The sequence below is a fragment of the Rousettus aegyptiacus genome, unplaced genomic scaffold, assembly GCF_014176215.1.
Source record: "Rousettus aegyptiacus isolate mRouAeg1 unplaced genomic scaffold, mRouAeg1.p scaffold_m13_p_1, whole genome shotgun sequence".
In the NCBI taxonomy this organism is placed as follows: Eukaryota; Metazoa; Chordata; class Mammalia; order Chiroptera; family Pteropodidae; genus Rousettus; species Rousettus aegyptiacus.
The window spans coordinates 108,685,026-108,710,735 of NW_023416284.1; the positions used below are offsets into that span (position 1 = coordinate 108,685,026).

The following is a 25,710-nucleotide window of genomic DNA, read 5'->3' on the forward strand; positions in this document are numbered from 1 at the left end:
ACCATTTTTATCTCAGTTAAATTTAAGTCATGTTAAGCTATATTTCTCCAAAAGTAAAATATATATTTTTAAAAGTAGTATAAGTGTCCCCTTATACTTTTCAGAATGTGATTGAAAACACACAACTTTGTGCCAATTTAAATGGTGCTTTTTTTGCTTCTGGAACACTTAAGCTTCTGAGTTTACTTTGCTGCCAGTCCTCATTAATGCTTATACTTGGCACACACAACCTCAAAACCACTGAGTCGAGTGATTCTTGCATTCAGCAGATGTTACTAATCACAATCATGTGCAATAGTGTTTTCAGTTACATTAGACTTTTTAAAAGGAGGGTACATTTTAATTTTAGTTATTTCGACATTGTGTAACTATAACCTGAAAGGATCTCTTGCAGGAGGACCCTAAATGATTTATGAAATCATCCTATTTAAGTTATATAAAATACATATTTAAGTGACTGTTTTCTCAGAGTATTTTTTTGGGAGGGTAATATTTTAAAATTTGCTTTTCACTATTTTTTTTTTTGTTGTAAAATGTTTTAAAAACACATTTTAAGTATACCTTTTTGGTACTAACACTTTATATTGACATATTTTGCTTTTAAAAATATTCTCTTTCCAGCCTTAATTTTTACTTTATACTTACATGTAATTCTAGAATATTCGAGTGCGGACAGTAAAAGGCCAAGATTATCTTTCAAAAACAGGAGCAAAATTTCATGGAAAACTGGAGCAGAAATTTTTGTTAATTGATTGCCAGAAAGTTATGTATGGTTCTTACAGGTAAGATCATTGTGTTTGCCTCCAACATTATCAATCCTGTATAGAATTTATTAGTTTCAAATTTTAATGTAATCCATTGTTTTTTTAAAAAACAATAATAAAAGGAACTCTTGCATGGAAGCTTAGAGACTTGATTTTCAGTTCTCTCTGTGCCTCTAAAGAACATTAAGGCATTAGGCAAATCACATAACTTCTTTGGGCTTCAGGTTCTTCATCCCCAAAACAAGAGAGTTGACTAATACCTCAGGTTCCCTATAGCTCTATCATGCAAAAAAAGGTTTTTTTGCTCCTTATGAAAACAGTAGGTACTATGGACTTAACAGCAGTTCATAAGAATAGAAACTATTTATCATTTTGAACAATCTGTCAAATTCCTTTGTTAATATTATTAAGAATCTGATAATTATCATTTAGTCACTATAGGACTACCAGAAAAGCATTTAAGAGTCTGGCCATTAAAAATGCCATGGCAGACACTAGACAGGTCACTCAGCCTCAGATTCTACGTTCTTGTGTCTTTCGAGGCTTCCACTGGTGTTGTGTCTACTCTATTCTGGCTTAGCTGTTTCATATATTTCACCCCCTAATCCTTACGACTTATCTACAAAGCAGTTGTTTTAATCTATGTTTTATAAATGAAGAAACTGAAGTTCCAGAAGGTTAAGCAACTTGTCTAAAACCCACAGCTAAGGGCCATAGGCATTCCAGGACTGGCAGCCCAGTCTGAGTCTGACAGGCCCCAGGTTATAAGTGCTGCTCTAATACTCTCTTATAAATTCGAGGCATCAGTCCTGAATGGGATACATAGTAAAGCTATATCAACAGGCAATGAAAATACCAACAAACACTTGTACTGCTGGGTCACCAGAGCAGAGTGGATTCATTACTAAAGACTGGGAAGAAGCCAGGAGAGCTATGGATGTAAACAGAACAGTGTGAGGGGAATCCTGCCTCAAGTCCACAAGAAGGCGGCGACATGTTAAAGTGAAAGCCTGTGGACAAGTTACTTAATTTGGTTGCACTTTAGTTTGTTCTGTAAAATGAGGGTAATCATAGAACTACCTCATGTCGTCATTATGAGAATTAGAGGTAATGCATCCAAAGCCCCTAATGTTAACTGTTATTTTAGATCTTGTTTTAACTGTGATTATCCACAAACTTTCTCTTTAAGCTAAGGGAACTTTTTTCAAAAATGTAGTTTGGCATTCTAAAGGAAAACTTGTTAAGAGCAGAAATTACAACTAGTGCTTGAAATTATCGAGTCCTTTTAAAGACTCATTATAGGTGTATATATTTGTTCAGATCCACTTGGCTTTTGAGGGATTTTAACTGAAATTTTAATTAAGATTGGGAGTTCATTTGACATAGATTGGTGTTTATTAGTTAATCTCATTATAATGTTTGCTTTCTACCTTTATTATTTAACTTGACCTTTAAGATTATCTTCAACAATAAAATTTACCTCAACTTTGTTTTGCTATCACTAGGTATTAATAGGTGCTGTCTGTTGAGATGACTATATCTGAGCTACTTTAGAAGTAGTGATGGGAAAAACAAACAAACAGCAGCAACAAAAACTTGTCTTTCCATCTATTTCATAAGCCAGAGGCAGAATTTAAGTTTCTGTTTATGGAAGTGAATATGGAATACCTAGGACCACGGATTATAAAAATTCATCAAAATTCTTATCAATTCTTTTTATTATTTCATGTTAATTTTAAATATATTTCTTTAAAAATTTAATGGTTGTCAGCCCTTGTCATTTTTGTTTTTTCTAACAAATTATCATGGACCTTACCTATTGTTAACAATATTATAACAGGATCTGGTAGAACAGTTATGGAACTATTCTTCACAGAAACTGGTTAAAATTTTACTTCTTTTTGGGTTAAAACCCTCCTTTGTCTTTCACAGTCTACTATCATCATTGTTTTCCTCATAGACAAATTAAAAATGCTTTCTTCTTTAATTATTCTTCGCCATGAAATTTCTTCGTATTTAAACTCTTGGCATTTCTAGAGAGGCCTGGTGTCTGTAATTCACCAGAGTACTACATTGTGTGACAGCTCACCCATCATGACGATAATTTTATCAGGAAAACACAACAGGTGTTTTGCCATATCATGACACATTGATGAGATAAAACACATACATATATCTTTTATCAATGTGTATAAATCACATTTTTGAATTGGAAACCCTCATTTGAAATTGTCATATGAAAATCTGGAAGATATTTAGTAAAGTATTATTCACAGAACTGACTGAAAGAGAATTTAAATATATTTTTTAAATCTTTTAAATATTTTTTTTTTGATCTCTGTAAAAGTTACTTTCTAAAAGCAAGTTTTACTGAAGTTATTGATTTCAAGATGCCATCTTTGATCAGACTTGAAGATTGTCACATTTAGAGATTCATGCTTCAACCAGTGTACTGTTACTATTTTTATTCCATGGACTTCACTTTATTTCCCCCAACCAGGAACTTAGTTTGAACCACTTTTTAATATGTGAGTTTATAACCACATTCACAAGTATGATTAATATGTATTTGGAGAAGGTGGGAGTAGGAAGTTAATTCTGTTTTTTTTTTTTAACAAGTAAATATATGCGAATCATTTTAAAAATCAAATATTACTAAAAGATATGCAACACAAAACAGTAGGTTTTGTTCTCCATCTCTATCCACTCCTGGTTCCTGACCTCCAGATTAAATTATTTAATTCTTTTAGCTAGTTATTCTGATACTTATTTCATTGTTTTATATAATGTTATTATATTGCTATTTGTCAATTTATCACTTTTAGATATTATCTTTTCGACTTTGTGTTATGTAAATTGAGGAGTTATATTTTTTACTGACTTGTAATTACTTGCCCTCCTGGTCTCCATTCACTCAATACATTGGTTAGATGAAAAGTCTGGGTTTATATTACTGAACTTGTGTTAGAAATGATCATCGATGAGCAATGGAGTGAATTATGTTTCCTTTTTTTCATAACAAAGTTAATAACGACCATTTTAGCTCTGTTCATTGTCTTTTTTTTTCTATTTATCTATTTTTGTTTGTTTGTTTGTTTTATTCCAGTTGACTCTGAAGATTTCTTAGCAAATTTTCCAAATGCTCGATTACTACCTAAATCTGTTATATCCAGTCTGGACTAGCAGGTCCTTTACCTGGAGTATAGCTGGAGTCCTGGTATTTCCCATATTCCTGGATAATTTGAGCTACAATTTCCTAAATTTTATTTTTAATACTATTTTAACTCACTTTTATTTCCAAATCACATTTTTTTCTACCAAGCTTGCTAAAGGACATTTTCTATCAACAAGGGATTTTTTTTAAAAACATAATTTTAGGTGATTTATGGTTTAACTGGGGATAGGGCTCTAAGTTGAATCATTTTTCCTCTGAATTTGGAAGGCGTTACCCTGCATGAAAAATTGCTACCGAAAAATCTCAAACAATTGTTATTCCCATTCTTTTCATGTAACTTTTATTTCTGGTAGTGTCTAGGATTTCCCTTTTGTTCCATGCTGTTTCTAAGTCTTGGCCTTTTTTTATTTGTTGTTCTGGGGAATCCAAATACTTGTGTCTTTCAGTTCTGAGGTTTTCTTATTTATTGTTTGATGATTTCCTCTCCTCAATTATCTCTATTGTTTCTTTCTTGAATTCTTATTAACTAGATTTCTGCTCCATTGTATTTTTTTCCCTACAATTTTCCACCAAGTGTCAGGACATTTTAAAACCTGGGAGATTTTCTCAATAATATCTTCTAACCCTTCTATCTTTTAATATTTTGCTATCAGATATTTTTAAATATCTGCTACTTAACCATTTTCATAGCATCCTATTCATGTTTTATAGATGTATTTTCTTTTTATTTCGTTGAAGATATTAATTATAGTTTGTGTTTGTGTGTATTCGTAGGTATTCTTATTTGTGCATTTTTTATTCTCCTCTAGGTGCCTTTATTGTGTTTGGTTTGGTTTCTGTTTTGCATCTAAGCTTTTAAGCTTTATAAGCTATCTTCTAAATGTGCTTCAAATATTTGCCTATCTTCTGATATGTGTTGATATTTAAGAATGAGAGACTGTAAAGCTTATTGGAAATTATGCAGAAAATGCTTATCAGCAGTTGAGATCAAAGAAGAGTGATTGGCTGGGGTCCTGGACATTTTACAGGAAGATCCCTAAATGTCGCTATAAATAGCTCTTTTATTTCTGGGAGTGGTCAGCGTTTCCAGAAAATAGTCTCTTAATTGAATATATCCTATTGAATGTCTTTCCATTACCTGAAAGTATATTACAATATTATTTCTAACTTAACCAAAGCATGAAACCTTTCCTAATCACCACACATCCACCACTACCATTATTTTCTGAGATTCTAAAGCTTAACACCTGGAGGTTATTTCTGTTTTATAATCTATGCACACCCTTTATGACATGCAGATATTCTGATTCTTCTTGTTACTGGCTCAACATTTTTACTTATTATTCCAATTTCTACTCTGGTTTAGTCTCATGGTACCTTACTCCAACTACCTTACTTATCATAGTAAAGGCAGTCCCTCATCTTTCAAGTCTGTACTGCAGATAGCTGTTAGGGAAAAAAAAAAAAATCATTCTTCTAACATAAAGTAGCTACACATTTAATTTTCTAGAAAGTGTACCTGTATTAAAAGATCTTAATTGGCATATCCTGACTTGCATGGTTTGTGAGGACTAAATTTACCAATCCTCTGTACACTGACTGCAGTGAAGTATACCATTTAATGACTGAGCCTGCTTGCTGCTCAGAAATCCTCTGTTTATAACTCCCAGCATCCTAAATTATACTTGTTGAGTAAGTTACAGACATGAGATACATGTATCAGCACAGATTTGTCTTACATTACAACGTGTTAGGACTTGTGAGAAATTGTAGTGATTATGCTGTCCACATCTTCATATTGGACATGGGGAACACTGAGGCCCAAGCTCATGTGGCAAGAGAACTCAGCAGAAGCTGGTTTTCTCAACTTTTCCTGTGATACTAGCTTGCCTCTACCTTGCTCAAATGCTATAATAAAATAGAATGTCACTTTTATTTTTTGCTATATAAAATCTTAGAAGAAGAGATACAAAGTGCACAGCAGGCTTTCCTTTGGGCTTGGGGTAAGTAGTGAAAGGAATTATGGATGGATTCACACCCTGGACTTGAGTTGCTTTGCTACTTAAAATATGAATATGGGTGTGGGGAAGCACATGTATTACAAGCATGTAATGACTGGAGATGTTCTAAGTTATGGTAGCCACAGAAAACAAACAAAAAATATTCTTTTGTCAACATTAAATGACAGTTTTATCAGAGCTATATATTATCATTAATATTTTAACTTGGCAAACATAAAATTTTCCAATTTTGATTTTTTTTTTCAGCTACATGTGGTCATTTGAAAAAGCTCACCTCAGCATGGTTCAGATAATCACAGGACAACTCATTGAGTCCTTTGATGAAGAATTTAGAACTCTTTATGCCAGATCATGTGTCCCCAGTTCATTCGCTCAGGAAGAATCAGCAAGGGTGAAAAATAGCAAAGCTCTCTGGGAGAATGGAACTTACTACCAGCGCTCAGTTTCTTCATTAGCTTCTGTTTCCAGCCAAAGAAACCTTATTGGGAGACAAGACAAAATTCATAAACTAGATCCTAATTACTTCAAAAACAGAGGGCTATATACTCGAAATGAACATGACAAATATAACATAAGAAATCATGGATACAAACCTCATTTTGCTCCAAACTTTAATGGTCCAAATATAATCCGTCCATATCAACCCAGTCAGATAAGTGAAAATTGGAAGAGGCATAGTTATGCTGGGGAACAACCAGAAACAGCACCATACCAGCTGTTGAACAGGTCTCTGAATCGAACCATCAATCCTCCTGGTAATTGGAAAAAGCCTTCAGATAGTCTTAGTGTGGCATCCTCATCACGGGGAGGCTATGCAAGCCACCAAAACACACCTGCCCAGAGTTTTGCCAATCGGCTTGCCCAGAGGAAAACAACACAACTTGCAGAAAGAAATTCAAATGTGCGGAGGTCTTTTAATGGGACAGATAATCACATTCGCTTTTTGCAACAGCGAATGCCAACCCTTGAAAATACCACAAAATCATTCTTACGTAACTGGAGAATTGAATCCTATTTAAATGATCATTCAGAAGCTGCACCTGATTCAAATGGATCGGCTCTAGGTGACCGGTTTGAGAGCTATGATAGTTCTGAGAATTTGAAAGCCAATGCTCTTTATACACATTCACGGCTTCGCTCCTCTTTTGTGTTTAAACCAACTTTACCTGAGCAGCAGGAAGTTAACAGTTGTACAACTGGCTCCTCCAATTCAACTATCATTGGTTCCCAGGGAAGTGACACACCTAAAGAGGTCCCAGACACCCCTACGAGTGAAGAGCATTTGACAGACAAACCGTTGCCAGAATCAATCCCCGAGTTGCCATCACAATCGGAGACACCAAAAATACACACCATGCAGGTTCCTGAAGACCACTCAGCAGTCTTAAAGCAAACCACCGGTGGCCATACAGAGTCAAACAACTATCTCTATACAAACTTGTGTGTAAATAAGAAGACAGAGAATCTAAAAAATCAACAAAATGAGAATATGCTTAAAAGGAGAAGTTTCCCACTCTTTGACCACTCAAAAGCCAATTTAGATCACGGGAATAGTAAGCATTATGTATATAGTACACTTACCAGAAATCGAATTAGACAACCAGAAAAACCCAAAGAGGATTCTCTGAAAAGTTCTAAAAGCATGCACAATGTAGCCAATAGCGGGGAAGAGGAGGAGGTTATCAAGAGGGACCCTACGAGTGGCACTACTACCAAGTCAGTTTCCATTGCTGCTTTGCTTGATGTGAATAAAGAGGAGCCTAACAAAGAACTCACTTCAAAAAAGGAAATTAAGGGTTCCCCAAGCTTTTTGAAAAAGGGGTCTCAGAAATTAAGGTCATTACTTAGTCTTACTCCAGAAAAGAAAGAAAATCTGTCCAAAAATAAAGGATCTGCATTTTATAGAATGTGTAGTAGTTCTGACACTTTAGTTTCTGAGACTGAAGAAAATCCAAAACCAAAGAAGTCAGAGCCAAAAGTTGATTCATCTCCTAGGAGAAAGCGTTCTTCCTCATCAAATTCTCAAGGCAGCATTCACAAGAGTAAAGAAGATGTAGCAGTTAGCTCATCTCAGGGGATAAATTCTCCAACTGATGAAAGTAATAGAATAATGCCTTCTACAAGTCCAGTTGAAAGGAAATTCTTGGAAAGGGCAGGGGATGCCTCTGCCCCAAGATTTAACACCGAACAAATCCAGTACCGAGATTCGAAGGAGTTTAATGCAGTTGGTGCTCCCGAAAGAAAACCAGTTTCTTCTCCAAGATCAAAGCCCAATGAGCTTCTAAGATCTCAGTCAACTGACCGGCGCATTTATAGTCGTTTTGAGCCATTTTGTAAGATCGAGAACTCTATTCACCCAATGAGCAACATGCCAAATACCAGCATACACCGCCCAGAAATAAAATCCACAACTATGGGCAGTAGTTATGGTAGGTCCAGCCCAATGCTTAATTATAACACTAATGTTTATCACTCATATCAGCCAAATGAAAACAAGTTTCGAGGATTTATGCAGAAGTTTGGAAACTTCATACACAAAAATAAATGAAATACTATGACTGCAAATAGATATTAAAATGCAAAATGAATATGGCTATAGATATTTATCCAAAGAACATTGTGGATAGTTTTTATAACATGACAGTGGATTTCTTTAGGGGCAGAATGTTGGTTATGATATATATGTTTACCAACATACTATGTACTGTAAAATTATTGTTCTGTGTGATAAAGTTTGTTGTGTTTAATTATACACAACTAGATGGAATGTCTCTATAAACATGATTTTTAAATGGTAATAGTAAAAAAATGTAATTGTTTTCTTCAGACCAAAGATCTCCTTACGTCTTAAATAGAAACTTCAGTGGAGAGATGATGTATGAATTTTAACCATTTATTCCAAAAAGTATTTTTTAAAAAAAGGATCCTAATACTATCAGAGGCTCTTTATAGGTCTTTATAGGCTTTTCGTTTTTAATTGCCTTTAAATTCTACAGGTTAACTTGTTATATTTTATTAATGTTTTATTGTCCCGTGGAGCATATACAACAGGTTGGGAAGCAATGGCACAATTTTAAACTATATAGCTCAGTATATTTTTTTATTTTGCTTGAAGGTGTTTGCAAAGTATCAGCCTCATGTAGCACAAGTACATCACAGGAATTTGTTTTTCTAATCCTTTGAAAACCATCTCAGATGTGCTTCTTTCTATTCATTCAGAGAGCCTGTACTTCACTCACCTGTCAGGTGCTGACCATTCTTAGTCATTTTTTCCTTCAAATGTATAGCACCCCAGCAGGAATTTGGAAAACCTAAATTATTCCTTTCCATTTTCTAATATAATAAACTTTTAGAAATGTAAATTTCTGCGTACATTTTTATCTTAGATTAGTATGACAATGCTTATGTGTTTTGCTTGCAAAAGTCTTTGTTTTGTTTTGTTTTCTTTTTTTTATGTTGTGCCAAATACAATGTGACAGGACAATGTTTTCCTAAGCCTGCCATGATGAAAATGAGGAGAAGTGATACCTGGGCTATTCTCCCATGACCCCATGGGGCTCGATTTGTAGGTTTTAAGTCTTCTTATATCTTAATTTGATGATGATACTCAGGTCATAAGATACTCTTTGTCTTTCTTAGACTAATAAATAAAAGCTTCATATCCATTAAAGAAACTTTAACTTGGCTTTACTTCATCCACAAAGGACAAAATTCAAGAAACAGTGCATCATTTGGAAAGTGGGAAGTGTTCCTACAAACTTTAAATATAGTATTTAACACCTTATAAGTTGCTACATGGAGCAATATTTTGTTTTAAAAATCCAAGATACAATTAAATATGAATATGTGTCATTAATCCAAATAATGACATTAAATATCTATGTCATTTAAATAATGTTTAATAGTATTTTAAATTCATTCTAAGAAACACGATGGGAGAAAACATGACAGTAGGGAAAAGAAAACTTTACATTTATTGAACACTTACTCTGGATCAGGTCTTGAACCTAAACCTAAAATCACCACAACATTTTGTGAGTACCATTGTCCTCATTATTTATAGATGACTGAGGTGATAATTGAGACATTGACATTCAGACAGGTAATGCACCAAGTCACTTAGCTTGTAGTAATCATAGTAGGCGAGATCAGGGAATTAAGATTGATTTCTGAATGTAACCTAGCAGGCCTGTTTTAATTGCTAGGCAGCCATTTTGATCCCCCTTCAGCTGACCTGTAATAGGAAAAAGAAGGGAAAAGGAACCCTTAGTGAGCTGTAAGCTGCTTCTGGGCTAGAGGAAGACTTCCATTAGGGTAAGAAGCTAGGCAGGGAATGGAACTCAGTGTTAAATATATTATCTTGTTAAATATTCACAATAACCCTGTGAAGTAAATACCTCCATTTTGCAAATGAGAAGGCAGCCTCAAAAAAGTTACATAACTTTTCAAGAGTTATACTGCTCTGAATCAGTAGAACTGGGGTTTAAACACAAAAGCCTGTATTTTTAATGCTATACCATACCATACCTTTCTGGTGTCTTATTCCTCTGTGCTTGAGGAAACTTCTTTGAAAGTAGTCACTCTGTTTTGCTCTCTCCAAGTTGCAGAAATATAACAGTAGCTGTACAGCAGTAGTGTTTTATAAACACAAATCCAGAATAGAATATTCAGTTTTACATCATTCATAAAAGTAGGTTTTAAAACTCTCATTATAACCTAGGGAATTCCCAAGTATTACAGCATGTGGTTTTATTGTTTTGGTAATCTGAGTGTAATAAATTGAAAGGTTTTCACAATCCCTAATGAATCAATAACATAAAAATAAAACTTAAAGGAGAACAGTTATTTTTCTCAGTAAGGTAGCCTAGTACATTTATAAAAATTTTGAATGAAAGGAATCCTTTAAAATGCATATTTTATTAGAATCAGATAAGGAATTCGGTTGTAATAAGAAAATTTTATAATTGTTAATGTGTTACTTTTTCTTCAGAAAATTGTATGATCTTCATAGATTAGTGTCAGATTATTTTTTTAAAAAAAACACTAGATGAGTGAGAGTGAATGACAGAGATTTTTAATTTTGCTCTTTAATAAAATTTACTTGTATAATCTGAGCCATAGTCCTTACTCAAGAACTCACAGTTCACCAAAATAGATTTCTTTAATATATTAACCATACTTTGTGTTATATGGGACATCTTTCAGAGTTAAGGGGATTGTGGGCTAATTGTCATTAGGTATCTCTGAAATTGAAAGTCTTGAAAATTTAGAGCTATGTAACTTCAAAGCTGAGATTACATAAAGATTAGAGTTTAAATCATGTTTAATTATAAGCAAAAGTGTGTTGTCTTTTTGAACAGCGACTGTCATCATTTCTGAATTCATACATAGTTTTTAAATAATTCCTGAGTTCTTCCTCTCCCTAGTGAAATTGGGAAGTGCAGTGTGCTTTATTTCATCCACTTGTGTTGAGTAGATTAGGCTTTTGCAAGGCAGATTTATCCTCCTCTGTCTTTTTTCTCTGATTATTTTATGTTTTTTCCCCTCCAGAAATATCTACATGTCAGAATCTGTACATAGTAACTTTCCAAAGTTTCTGTGGCTGAGAAACTCCTCAAGGTTAAAACTGAGCAAGCACATACTACTTCGAATAATTTACTCAGAGTTTAAGTTTTAAATAGACACTCCAAACTTCCTGGATGTATTTATTTCAAGCAATACACATTTTTTTTCCTCCCAAATTAATGTTGGTGGAAAGATAATGTCAAGTAAACATACTTTTGTATTAAAGTTTAGTAAGGTAATTTTTACTCTCTACATAGTACATTAGTTTGTAAGCAGAAACTCAAAAAATATAGGCATGATTTCAAAATAGTTCTAGGCAGATAGGTTTAGAATAGTTTAAGTACCTATATTCTGAACACATTGATATCCATCTATTTTAACAATTGGAATTACCCCCAATTCTGATGTGGGGGTAATTGAAAGGTTTTCACAATCCCTAATGAATCAATAACATAAGGTATGGTTACATTTTGGTAAGTCTCATTTATGGAAGCAAATATCTTGTTTAATCAAGATGACATCTAGTGTGATTTAAGCAGGAAGAAGGTTCAACTCTGACTGCATTCAACTTTAACTTTTCTCAAGATTATGTAGTTATTCAACTATTATTCCAGAGCTATTTGCCTTTCGTGAATATCAGTTGATTCTTACCGTGTCTATGGCTAAGGGATATAAAGTTCAATCATTGTTTCATGGTAACTATGTGTGATGCTGTTTTTTTAAAAAAAGTTTATTATAATATTCAGTTTGGTTCTTGACTATTTAAAATAAAAAGGATGAAATTATAAACCAAAAAGTCAATTTCTTGTAATCAATGTTAGAAAAAATAATCTTCCAAATTAACTTCCGTTTTAGATCTAATAAGTAAATATTAAATAATTTTGTACAAACATCAATATATTGCAAGTTGTTTTATTTTTATCGTCATACCCTGGATTATTCTATATAAGCTCATGTTTTCACTAAGTTATTATATTATGAATTTAGATTATACATTTTAAGTATTTCTCATAAATTTTAAGACTATGTCTTAAATCCTCAAATTTGTTTGATTATCAGTTATATTTTATAGAATAATTTGTATTTGATATCCAGTGACAATATTCTTTACTTAATATCATGTACACGCACTATCTTCATTTCTATTTCTACTGAATTATAGTAGTTATTATAAGTAACTTGAGACTTTGAAAAATAAAGAATCTCATTAAAAATTGGTAGCTGAGTTATATATAACTGTGGCATTTAGTTTGAGTAAAATATTCCAAAGGAAATTTATATTAGATCAATTAGTGATATTAACCAAACTGTGAAAGTTATTTAAAACTTAAAATGCATTTTCCTTAGGGGGGAAAAAAAAAACTATCTTATATTGTAGATTAAGCTACAATTAGAATTCTGTGTATTGAAAATAAAATAGTGTTTTTGTAAAGACAAATCTGATTTTTAGGTAGGTAAGTATAGTTTAAGCTAGTTAAAAACAGTTTTTGATTTTATTTTTTACTATCATACATGCCAATGTTTAAGAAAAACCTGGTTCAGTGGGAGAGTAAGGGAAACATAAGCTTTTACTTTTGTGGCCATCCTAAAAGAGACTTGAATAGGCTCAGTTGATTTAAGGAGTCAAAAATCACCCTGAGTAATTGGAATAGATAAAGATAGAAGGGCAATACAAGAAATAAGTGTGTACCTGCCTGGGAAAAGAATCACGTGAGGTGGAATTACCTGAACTAAAAGCACTAAGAAACAGAAGTAAGGGATATATAGAGAAAACTTGAGTTAAAGAAAAGTGTATGTCAAATTGGACTGTTCTCCCATAGTAATCTGTTTTAACAATCTGGCTCATTTAACACTCAAGGTTGTTCAAAGTATGCAGGTTATAGTAGACTTTTGATGTAAGAGAAAAAAATGTCTCGAATAATCAGAAGCTGTGGCAAGTTTTCATGTGTTCTAAGACTAGTCCAAACTAACAGAAAAAAATGTGTATGCTACTTGAAGACTCTTTATTCAAACTGTGCCTCAATGTATTCTTAGTGCCTGGCAAAGGGTGCACATAAAAGATGCCTGATATTCTAAGTGTAAACCCAGTCGCTTCCTTAACTGGAGTTAAGTAAATATACCATGAATACCCATACATTAAAATGTGCATTTTATAATTATCTGAATAGCTATTTGTATTAAATGGTATGAATAGGTCTGTGCAGCAGGGGGTCTGAATTTAAATTTCAGCCACATTTACCGTAGGCTTGGGCATATTTAGAGAGCCAGCAGGGCTGACCTGAGGGGAGATTTTATATATATATTTATTGTATTATTATATATACAAATACATTTTTTTGAAGGAAAGAAAACCCCTGACGAATTCATCCTAAGGGAAAATGGAATAAAGCTGTTCAAATTTAGTTAAAAGGTAATTGGCACACAAAGGAAGAAAGTTGTGAGTTGTGTTAGTTATTTCGATTGTCAGCTAATGTGGGTTAAATACATGAGACTGTGAGGGAAGAATGGCTTCCCTAAAGTTGCCATGGATGGTGCATAGAGAGAGTCAGGTGTCAGGATGCCACCATGGCTACCCTCAGTATGGCCCAGTCTCCAGTTTTCAACAACAGTCTCTCTGATAATGTTGAAAGGTTATAGAGTGCAGACTCTTTGCTGGGCAACAATTAGGCACATTGATCACTTTTACTGTGGGCAATAATTGGCAATATTAATACAGTGGGCAGAGCAGGAAAGCATAGATGTCATGAGGTACCCAAGTGGATAAATCCCTTTAGGGACTCCTGGTGGGTTCTGAAATTCCACCAGAACAAATTTGATGGAAGCTTACTGTTCCTTTATTCTTACTGAGCTTGAATGACCTCGAAATAGAAGTCACATCTATAACATATTCACAACAAAAACACAAATGTGACAAAATTCACAAAGTTGACAGAACAAACTCTACTGTTTCACTTTCCTTAGGAAGAAGTAAATGGGGCAGGGGACCCAACAACCCCAAAAATAAAAATGAATTTTGATCGGGTATTTACTTTAGAAAAAAACTTTCAGGGCATATCCTGATACTAGTACGATTTGTCTCTATTTTTCTAGCTATAGGAATAAAGATTGTTAAAGATTCTTATGTGTCTCGATCGTCAAGCAAATTCAATTAGATTGAACAGACTATTTTAGAAAGTTCTTTTGTTTTTATTTATGTATTTTTGACTTATTTGGTTGTTTACAAACTACCAAAATTTTTTAGTTAACTGCTAAGGTTAAATAAATTAGATACTCATTAAATTAAAATAAGTGTTCTAGTTAATGAGGGTCTACCATATATCTCAACGTTATGTTGTGTTTTCATAAAGGAGAAGTCTAAAATACTTGAAATTTGATTTCTTATTTTTCTTCCCCATACAGAATATAATACTGCAGTTTTTAAAACATAAAATTCTGTTACATGTTTTGCTAACTCAAATATGAAAAAATATGTATTGAGCTTTGCAAAACATTTTTTTAAAGTGTGTTTTTTGTAATTCGAAATTAATATTTGTTATGCTTTCACAGGGATAGGACTGTGAGTAAGCACAAATTTCATTTGATTGCCAGAGGAAAGATGTGAGAGAGATATTTTGGATTCTAATCATAAGATGAAAGACATTGTTTTAAAATAAAAGATAAAAATAGATGGAAGAGCAGAGAGCAACTGGAAAGCTGAATGTTACATCGATCTGACAAAGCACTTTTGAAGTTGAACTTTATGCTCAACTAACTTCCTTCACATTAAATGAAAATGATAGTATTTTGTACTTTATAAGAGTATATATATTAAAGAAGGGCACAATGTAAATATTAGCATAGTTGGATTATCATCCCCCAAGCATTACTTTGAATGTTTCTTACTTGGCTAAAGAATGTGATAAATTCTTTGTAGTTCTCTCCAGTGAACTCAAAGTTTAACAAAGAGGTTGCTTTCCAGATGCTGGGAATTAAAACTGTAACTGTGCGAGGGTAAAATATATTTCTAAATGTCATCTAATTTAAAATGTTTTTGAGTGAGTTCCAAGAAGTAGATCAGAGGTCAGAGATTGGCTAGCGTAGGGTGACTCAGAGGCAGAGCACGCCCCCCAGCGGTCAGATGCTGCTCCCGGCGCCATCTGGACGGCACATGCTCTAGCGCAGCGTCCCAAAGATGTACATGGAGGAACAACTTCCCTCCTTAAAAAATGACAGAATCTCATCTACTCTTCTTGGAATGCTAAAGACAATGGTTTAAGAGATTGTAAGATTTCTTAATGTTCAGTGAACCTAGGAAGTTAGTTTTAAGTTACCTTTGTCTCATATGAGGGGATCCCAAGAATGTTTGGGATTCTGAGAGACCACCTACCACAAGAGCAACATCCCCTGGTTCGGCCAATGGTAAAAGGTATGTTTAAAGTGTGGCCACAATAAATTATAGATTTTTAGATGTTACAAACTTTTGTACATCAAGCTCATGTTGACTCATCCAAATCCATGGAAGTTTTTTGTTTATTTTTTTAAAAATAATATTATGTAATATATAGTCACCAGAAACTATAGTTCATTTTTTCAAATACTGAAATTATTTTCTTTTCTACACCTGGATGTTATTTGTCATATCTCCCTATGTCAGAGCAATAAAGGGAAAGAACAAGTTGGGATTCTGATTCAATGTGCATAATATTAAATTGCCTAGCAACATCAAACAGCCTTCCACATTATGGAGTACAGTTCTCAAGGGTTATAAGGTACATTTGTGGAAATTATTTATATATATAAGAAAAATTACAGAAGCCTAGAGAGTATAACACAATGTATAATTTACATATTCATCTTTACCAAACCTTTTGGGAAAGCCTTTTGGTTCTTAAATGTAGTACTATAAATGAATATCTATTAAACTATCCCAAAACTGTTATGTTTGCCAACTTTTGGATTTCTGGATGACTTATTAATATCAAGAACTTAGTGATACCCAGTTGTTCATTACTTAATACATTTATTTGATTAGGTAAAATTGGTTTGAAGCTTGAAATAATATCAATACATAGGAGGTTATAGTAAAAAAGGTGGTTCAATGAAAGTGCATAGTATTCAACTTTATCATTAAGCTGAATGCTGCCGTATAAAAAATATTTATTTTGAGTAAATGGCGCCATCCCAGGGGGCCTAGCTTATACCACAGAAAATAAGATAGAAAATGACCTTGGTAAATAGAAAAATATTTAAAAATAGATTGCATTCAATTTTTAAAAACTCAGAAAATTAGGCTGTACAAATATAAACTAAGGAGGAACTTTGGTTGCTGGAAAGTATATGAAACTGAGCATTTCTTTGTGGTTGCAAAGCTAAAGAACGATCAGTATGTAATGCTAGAAAATCCAGTAAAACAAGAGTACAGATGTTTACACTCAGAGTGGAAAATAGGGAAGAGTGTATCTTCAAGACTACCTTTTTTATACTAGGGTTAAGTAAGGACTTAACACACTAGATCGATTTTAAAAACATATCACTGATATATAATTTATTCAGATTAAATTTATATAACTAATAAATTATAAGATGTACTTGTAAACATCTTAGTATTTAGAGCTAGATAAAAAAATAAAATAGAAATGGGAAGATCATCAAGATTGGTGATTCTGTGCTTTACTAAGAATGAAAAGAGTGTACTACGGACTCAGGCTCGGCAGAGTTATTTTTACATAAAGCTTTCTGAATAGACAAATATTAGCTTATTAAAGTCCAGTTAATAAATCTAAACTTAGTCAACATTGATTATCCATTTAAACATGTCTACTGCAGAGGTCAAGAGATGCACAATAGGGACAGCTACACAATAGATCAACACTAATTACACTAGTATTAATAACTAGTATTTATGGCAAGCTTATAATGTACATGGTATTTGAAATACATTATTTTGACTGATAGATATATTTTATGGGCTAAGTTCTACTATCCTTAATTACCCAATTAGGAAACCGAAGCTCACAGAACTTTGTTAGTGGTCTCAAAAGATTAGGTGCTAGTAAATGGTAGAATCAGAATTTGAATTAAGACCAATAGATTTCAAAGTCTATAAAAGCAAATATATTATGTTTAGAACTGACTCATCTTTCATTGGATTAATTTACTATGGTTCAAAACACATTGCATGCCCATTAGTATCTTAACCACAAAGTCTGTTCAAACCAGATTTATAATCACAAATTAGAATAAAGAATCATATCTATCTATCCACCTCAGCAAAATCAATTTGCGGTGCTTAGATGCAAATTGTGATTCCTAGAACAGTGCTCTGGATGTACTAAATGTCTAATAAGTATTAGAGACAGGGAAAAAAGAAGAACGTTCTTGGATGTTATGACTGTACCTAGAAGGAAAATAGTGCTGAAAAATGTGTTTAGACTTGGCACATGCTTCAATGCTCTTAGTATTATATCTTGTAGCTTCTTGCCTTGGGATTTGAAAGTTCTTTTCAGTTCTAATTTTCTTACTTCTCTCTGAAGTTCCCCTTCTTATCTACTTTCTCCTAAAAGTAAATTTCTTCACTTCGTGTTTATCTAATCTTTGCCTTTGTGAAAGATCAAAGCAAATCAGACATTAACGGTTAGGACAGGTTTTCATTAGTTTTACACAAGAAACTGTGTAGCGCATAATAGTTTCCCTGTGTCTGTAAAACAAAAGCACACCTCATTCCTTATAATGTGCATTTCCACGATTAAATGTTTTATTTAATTTAAGTCAATGGTTTTTCATGAATCACTTGTAGCAGGAAATGGAAATACCTTTTAAATGTTCAGTACTGCCTTCAAAGAGTTTACAAAATGTTGAAACTGGCAGAATGAATCAAGTACATAAAAAGCAATAATGAAACACCAAAAGTGCAACAAGATACTTGCAGACAAAGTACTAAGGTGGCTCAGAAAAATGAAGAAACACATGCTCCATTTACTATATTAAAATAGTTTAATTTTGAAGCAAGCTTTGTCCAGAAAATGAATCATGACACTCAAACTAAAAAGACAGTTTTAGAATATCTTATTGTTTTAATATTTTTATTTAAGCCTAATTTTTATAGCAGTTTTAGGTTTATAACAAAATTGAGAGAAAAGTACTGAGATTTTTCTTAGGTCCCTTCCCCACACAGACATTTCGCGCTTATCAACATCACTCACTAGAATGATATCATTTCGTTTTGGTTCTTTCTTAGGATTTCCATCTCCCTGTTTACATTGTTCATGTATTATTGCATACCGTGTGCTTTATCCATTAGATTTCTTAGAATATTAATCGGAGTTGTTTTGTATGCTCTGTCTGATAATTCCAATATCCCTGCCATGTCTAGTTGCAATGCTTATTCGGTCGTGTGTGTGTGGGTGCGCGCGCGCGCGCGCGTGTTTGCTTTTTAGTATGCATTGTATATATTTTTCTTTTTTTACAGGGAACATGATGTCACACGTAAAAGGAAATTCTGTAAATAAGCCTTTAGTAATGTGGTATTGAGGTGTGGAGGAGAGAGAAAGCATTCCATGGTCCTATGATTAGGTCTCAGACTTTTAGTTAGCCAATGCTTCTAGACCGTGAGATTCACAAGTGTTTCTCTGTGCCCTACCAGGCCCAGAGTTAGACAGGATGGCTAGAATGGGCTGGATTTGGGTATTTCCCTTACCCAAATTTTCTTAAGATTTAGTCTCTGGTTAACCAGGTTCTCCTGAGGGCAGTTCTTGTCTAGGTAAAATAGAGTGCTGTATTTCCAAATGATTCTTTTTCTACTCTTCCTGTGGGAATGTTACTGAGTTCCTCTAGGTAAATCTCAATATGTGGGGTCCCCCATCTGACTGGGTTCCTTGTCAAGAGTTGCTCACACTGAAACTTCAGCAATTCTTCAATTTCAGTTCAGCTATTTCTACTCCGGTACTTTCCACAGCAATTTCTGTTTGTGATCTCTGCTCTGGTAAACCATGACTCCCTGTGTTCATCTGTGTGTCTCTCCAATCTTCAGGGCAGTGTTTTTCCCATTGCCTTCCCCTCTCTTATGGATTCAACAGAGTTATTGATTTCTCAGTGTCTGTAGCTTTTTGCCTATTGTTAGGACAGAATGACAACTTCTAAACTCCTTAGGAAAGGAAATGGAAATAGGAAGTCTGAATCTAATTTTTAGCAAGTATATTACCCTTTATAGTTTTCTAAACTTATGTCCATTCTTCTTACTTAGAGTTTTTTTTTTTTCAAATCTTATCTCTTGTACTTCTCCACTTAAGGTAAACAGTAATCTTACAAAAGCAATGCTCTTCTGAGATGTCCCATTCAACATTAGAGCTATATCACAAAAACAGATATCCTAAGATAGCAATATTTTTATTTGGACTAAATATGTCAATCCAAAGATTCTAACACCATTGACAATGAGGATGGCATGTGATACCGTTATCACTCTGTTAACTAACTAGTCAATGTAGCATCATAATACTAAATATTAGTTTGTCACTTGCCTCAGTCTAGGCAGAGATACAAACTATACAGTCTTTGCATCTCTGAAAATATTTAAAAAGAATTTCTCTTAATCTCTTATGCCCCTAGATGAATGCATCCTTGAAAAGTAACATTATGTGCCAATATGAGAAAAAGAAAAAAAAAAACTGTACAATTATTTTAAATTGTTAGATCTAAAATTTAACAGCTGTTAAGGTATAAATAAAATATTATAAGTGTATTTAAATTGATCTTAAAATGAATATTGGATACTAAAATGTTGCCCTGAAATAATGATTATGATGATGCAGTTTCTTTTTTCATTTATTTAATGGATTGAATTCTTTGCCACTATCTCTGGCTTCCGAATCCAGGAACGAATTATTTTTTCTCTTTACTGGCAATTAACTGAATGTATAATTTGAATAATCATTTGTAATTATTTCTTGGGCATAGTCCCATACCTTTCATCTAATTCCAAAAGCCTAGCATATGTGCTGTGCTTTTGAAGTTAGGTTAGAAGTAGAAGTGTTTATAATATGGGGGTTGGCAGTCATTCCACTTGAAATAGAACCAGAACCTCACTGTACCATGCGGATGTCAGCAAAGCAAAATGCTCTTATAAATTGAGCAGTACTCCATTTTCAGAAGTGGTAGCAGTCACCTTCTGCCAAATCTGTCTGCAATAGCCAAGATAGAAAGTGTGACTACAGTCCATGGACACGCTACCCTGAATAAGCCTGATCCCATCTGATCTTGGAAACTAAGCAGGGCCGGGTCTGGTTAGTAGTTGGATGGGAGACCATTGAGGAAGACCAGGTGCTGTAGGCATAAAAAATTTAAAAAATAAGAAATTGTAATCTGACAAGTTCCTTACAATCTATGAGGTCAACCAAGGGTTGCCTTACCTAAAAAAAGAAAAGAAAAGAAGACTACAGAGTCATTCAAATCTGATATACTTTCTGTATGTGAGATTCACTGAATTTCATAACAGCCAGAACTATAGAGCATCAGTGTATAGTTATTAAGTTATGATCTCTTGGATCAGTCAGACCCAGATTTTATCTTAGTTTTACCACCCGCTTTTAGGGTAGACTGGGGTAAGTTACTGAATCCTCTGATCTTCAGCTTCATTGTCTGTAGGTGAATTTGAGGGTTTTCTATAAAGGGTCAGATAGCAAATATTTTAGGCTTTGCCAGCCATGAGTTTTCTGTTGCAACTACTCCACTCTGCCTTGTAGAGCAAAATCATCCATCAACAGTATGTAGATAAATGGATGTGGCTGTGTTCCAATAAAACCTCATTTATAGATATGCAATTTGAATTTTATATAATTTCTATACTCAAACAATATTATTCTTCCTTTGATTATGTTTCAGCCACATAAAAATTTAAAACTATCCTTAGTTCATTGGCCACACAAAAACAGGTGGCAGCCCAGTCCCATGGGCCATAGTTTGACAAACCCTAATTTATTAAATGGGAATAGTTTTAGTAGCCCCTTTATGGCATTCTGATGATGAATAAGAGAGATAATGAAAGTAAAGTTCTTAGCATTATTTTGGTCTTTAGAATTTTTATTCAAGTCAATGTGGTTTTTATAGACTAGTCATCCTGGGAGTTAATATCTATTTTTCAACCATGTTATTTAGAGGGTTTTGTGTACCTATTTGGGAAGTGGTTTAAAGATTGCTTTAGACCCTACTACTTGCTGAGAACTTGCCAGCATGAGCCATCAGGAAACTGAAGTAAAAATGCACCAGATGAAATCAAGTGAATTAGCTTTGTGGCCAGCCCCTGGGTGCCACAGGGTTTGAATAATTCTAGGTTCCAGACAGGCTGAAGGAAATCCAGTTTAGTGAGGTGAACAAGGTAGCAGCGGTCACTCATATCAAGAAGTGTTCAAGTCAGTAAGTCATCAATGCAAAATATCCTCATATAAATGCAATCAGAATTATTCAATAAAGCAGAGACTTACAGCAAGGATGCAATCCAGTGTGGTCATGTGACATGCTAAACTCAAAAATGCAATATTAGACAAAGTAGACAGAGATTGACATCAGCTGTGACTTGATGTATATATTTAGTTTCCAGTTCTACAAGGTACCTTATCTACCAAGTTTATAGCAATAAAACTCAATCCACTGGTGAAGATTATTGATCTTGATAGATTCAGGAGAGATTTAACATTAAAGGATTTAACATTAAACACAGGCCAAGCAGTGCACTGTCATTTAAACATATAATATCTCATTAAATTTCAACTCAGTGTTCAATAGTATCACTTCCATTTTATAGGAATAATAGTGGTAGAGTCCAACATGGCTGGATCCAAAACCCATTCTTTCTACAGTATTAAGGAGAGGTTAAACTTTTCTCCCTAATGCCCCTGTTGGCTCTCTCCCTCTTAAAGTTTAGATAATCTTGCAGAAAGTTGGCTAGCAGACTAAGCTAGTTCAAAGGAGAAACCCAAAGTCTCTAGGTAAAGTCAGTCCTGGTATTCAGACACACATGGATTTTCTCATTTTCTAACAAGCAATATCTTTGGTTAGGAAAGTTTCATCGTTGTATAATCCATGGGATGTCACTTGCCATCTCCTACTTCTCTGTAAATATATAAAGCATTACAGTTAGAAGTAGCTTTATCAAGAAGATAATGAACCATAGTGGATGTGGAGAGGTACTGGGAGCATGGCATACTTCCCTGCTTGGGTAACATCCTCTACCCCATGATGGTGGCCCTGGTCCTAAGGCTAAAAGCCTCCCATATTTACCTCCAAATGCTAGATCTGTGCCTGGTAGACCTCATCAGGTATCTTGATCCTTTCTTTGACTTACAGAAAAAGGAATTGATTTAGAATCTGCTCCATTGCTCCCTGCACAGAGATTACAGTGACAGGCCTCCTGGCTACCCCAATGCCCTGCACATGTATGGCCTGTAAAGGGCTGGCATGGGAGGGGTCATGATACAGGAGGATGTGGCAGAGCTGGACCAGCAACTGTCACTGCAGTTCTCTGATGATGTGCCTCCAGGCAAGAAGTACTTTCTGAGCACACGTGGCACTACCAGTGAATAAATGTGACACATTGCTTTTGAAGTAATGTTTCTTAAAAACACACCCAACTTTCCAACAGCCATGCTAGAGAAGTGATTGAATATTACTTTTCTATTCTCTTTTAATAGAATTATATTACGAAAATGTTGTCACTGGAAGAGGCAAAGAAAATGCACCAAAAACTATAGAAAATAAAGTATTGGCAGGTGTACCAAGTAGCTAATTAATATTAATATGTTATTTTTCTGCATTTTGTAGTTTTTGTGGTACTTAGTGGTTTATATTCTTTTAGTTCTTGGGATTTTTTTCTTATTCCTAATAAATATGTACTTTCATGTTTTCATTTATACTTTTTAATATTTTTCTTAAAGGAGGATCCCCCAAATTGAATATGCTTCAAACACCACAAAACCTGAATCAGACTGAGTCCAAGGATGAGGTCCCTCATTTGGCACACACTGGTGCCTAGTCCAAGCTTGCTTCTCTGACAAATAGAGATCATATCCATTCTGTTGAAAATAATTTAAGTTTTAGACCATACATTTTTCTCTGTGCATTGCTAGTGATGTGTTTGTGTCAGTTACCCATAATTTCCCTTCCTCGGTCATAAATGACTTGGAAATGGACAAAGTGGAACTTGCATGTGGAGAACATTTTACTGGCTATTGCCATAGACAAGTTATGCAATCTCCTAATATCTCATTTAAAAAAATCTATTATACATGTTGTGTTGGGCACTAAATGAAATTATGCAGAAAAAGAAAGAGAGGGAACCTGGAATAGTCTCTAGTTTGCAAGGAATTTTCAGCGAGTGTTATCAACATTATTTTTACTGAACAGATCTATGAAAGATGGACTAATTTTGGTGTCTCATTCTTTGGATATTTACATTGGTGACAAAATCTTCATCATGGGGGTAAGTTAATAAATGGTAACAATAACAGAAAAAATAAAAATAAGTTGCAGCTGTGTTTATCAAAGTGGAACGCACTCATAGAGTGATGTGTGGCACTAAGGTGGTCCATCAAATGGCAACTTTATGGAATGTTTATCCCTCCAAGGTGACTACCTTGACAAGGTTTCTACAAACAGAATTCTATATATGGATAGATCTGGTTCATTTTGTTTAAAAGTAAGTCAGACTCATAATCCGCATGGATCTACTTGGTTCTACTCAGCTCCCTTGATTAGATGGCAGGAGGAACTGGTATTCATTTTGCCTGGCACATCTTAGTGCATAAGCGAACACAATAAAGACTGGCAGCCTGACAAGCATTTTATAAGAATAAATGCAAGTTATTTTGAGTTCCTGGGAAGAAAACTATTTTATAAATTGAGAACAGCCTTATATCTAACTTCCTTCCTAATTCTTTGTTAAAACTGAGTTTGAAAAATAAAAGAACAAAGCCCAGCCTTGCACTGTATACAAAGGAATGCATATTCAATTATATTTTGTTTAAAATTATGTGTCTGAATTCATAGTTAAGGATAAAAAAACACATTCTTTTCAAATGATTGAATAAATACTCCCACACTTGCACTAATAGAAAATAAATATCTTAGTACTGGTGATGAAGTACATATTATTTGTTCGGATTTTTTTTTCTGTAATCAACTAATTGTTTAAAAACATTTTCAGTAGATTGAATTAATGTAGCCATCTCTTTTAGAAGTTATGCACCTTCTAGCAATTACACATTTTGCTACACTTCTCCGGTAAAGTAAAAGAATGTATAGAGACATAGTTTTCATATTTTTATTGGCACAGATAAATGTATACACATACAAAAAACAAAACACAAAAAAACGAATCAGTATTTCGCTACTAAAAGACTCTGAAAATATTTTACTCATTGGGCAGTTTTATAATCATTTTTACGAAAAGCAATTCAATTTCCAAAGATAGAGATAATTATTTCTTTGAAATATAGAACAATTAAAATTATAATATACCATTTAAAATAATGTTTATAATTTTGTTCAGCATATAGTTTGCATTTGGTGTTTATAATTAGGCCTCTAAGAATCAATCAGGAAAACTATGCCACCGAAGGTAATTTTCTAAATCTAATAAATCTGTAGTTTTTTTTTTTTTTTTTTTTGCTGTGGTATGACTCAAAAGAGAGATATCTCCAGGTGATTCTCATCCAATTAAATTTTGAGAGCCATTTCCATTATGGTAGCTGCCAAACTTGAGCAGTTACATGCCATAATTTTCTTTTTTTCTCTAATATTTTATTTTTTCAGCTTTACCAGGATTAATTGATAAATAAATAGCAAGATATTTAAAGTGTAGAACGTGATGACTTGATAAATGTCAACATTGTGAAAGGATTCCCCCATGCAGTTAATTAACACATCCATACCTCACTATTATTTACCTTTTGTGTATGTGTAAGAACACTTAAGTTCTACTGTCTTTCACCTTCTTGATTAAATTTATTCCTAAGTATTTTATTCCTTTTGATGCTATAGTCAATTTCTCTTCCTGGTAGTTTATTGTTGGTGTATAGAAACACAGGTGATTTTTGTATACTCTTGATTTCGGGTTGATTAGAAACCGGAACTTCAGGTGGCATCTGAGAAAGTAGGTAATTAAGCCCTTTCAGGGAGAAACTGGGAGATGGGCATTTTACCTATTTCCTCTGTG

The 25,710-nt window shown here is 33.8% G+C and overlaps 1 protein-coding gene and 1 pseudogene across 3 annotated transcripts in view; both read left to right on the forward strand.

Moving 5' to 3' along the window:
• The window catches only part of FAM83B (family with sequence similarity 83 member B), a 94,116-nt gene extending 84,794 nt beyond the window's left edge, over positions 1-9,322 (forward strand). For all 3 annotated transcript variants that reach the window (XM_036218939.1, XM_016153883.2, XM_036218937.1), the window contains exons 4-5: positions 658-782; positions 6,207-9,322. In XM_036218939.1, the coding sequence (XP_036074832.1) occupies positions 658-782; positions 6,207-8,508 (2,427 nt within the window). In that variant the 3' untranslated portion in view covers positions 8,509-9,322. The remainder of the gene's footprint in view (positions 1-657; positions 783-6,206) is intronic.
• Positions 9,323-20,715: 11,393 nt separating this feature from the next.
• Positions 20,716-20,834, forward strand: LOC118605404 (annotated as a pseudogene).
• The last annotated feature ends 4,876 nt before the right edge of the window (positions 20,835-25,710 follow it).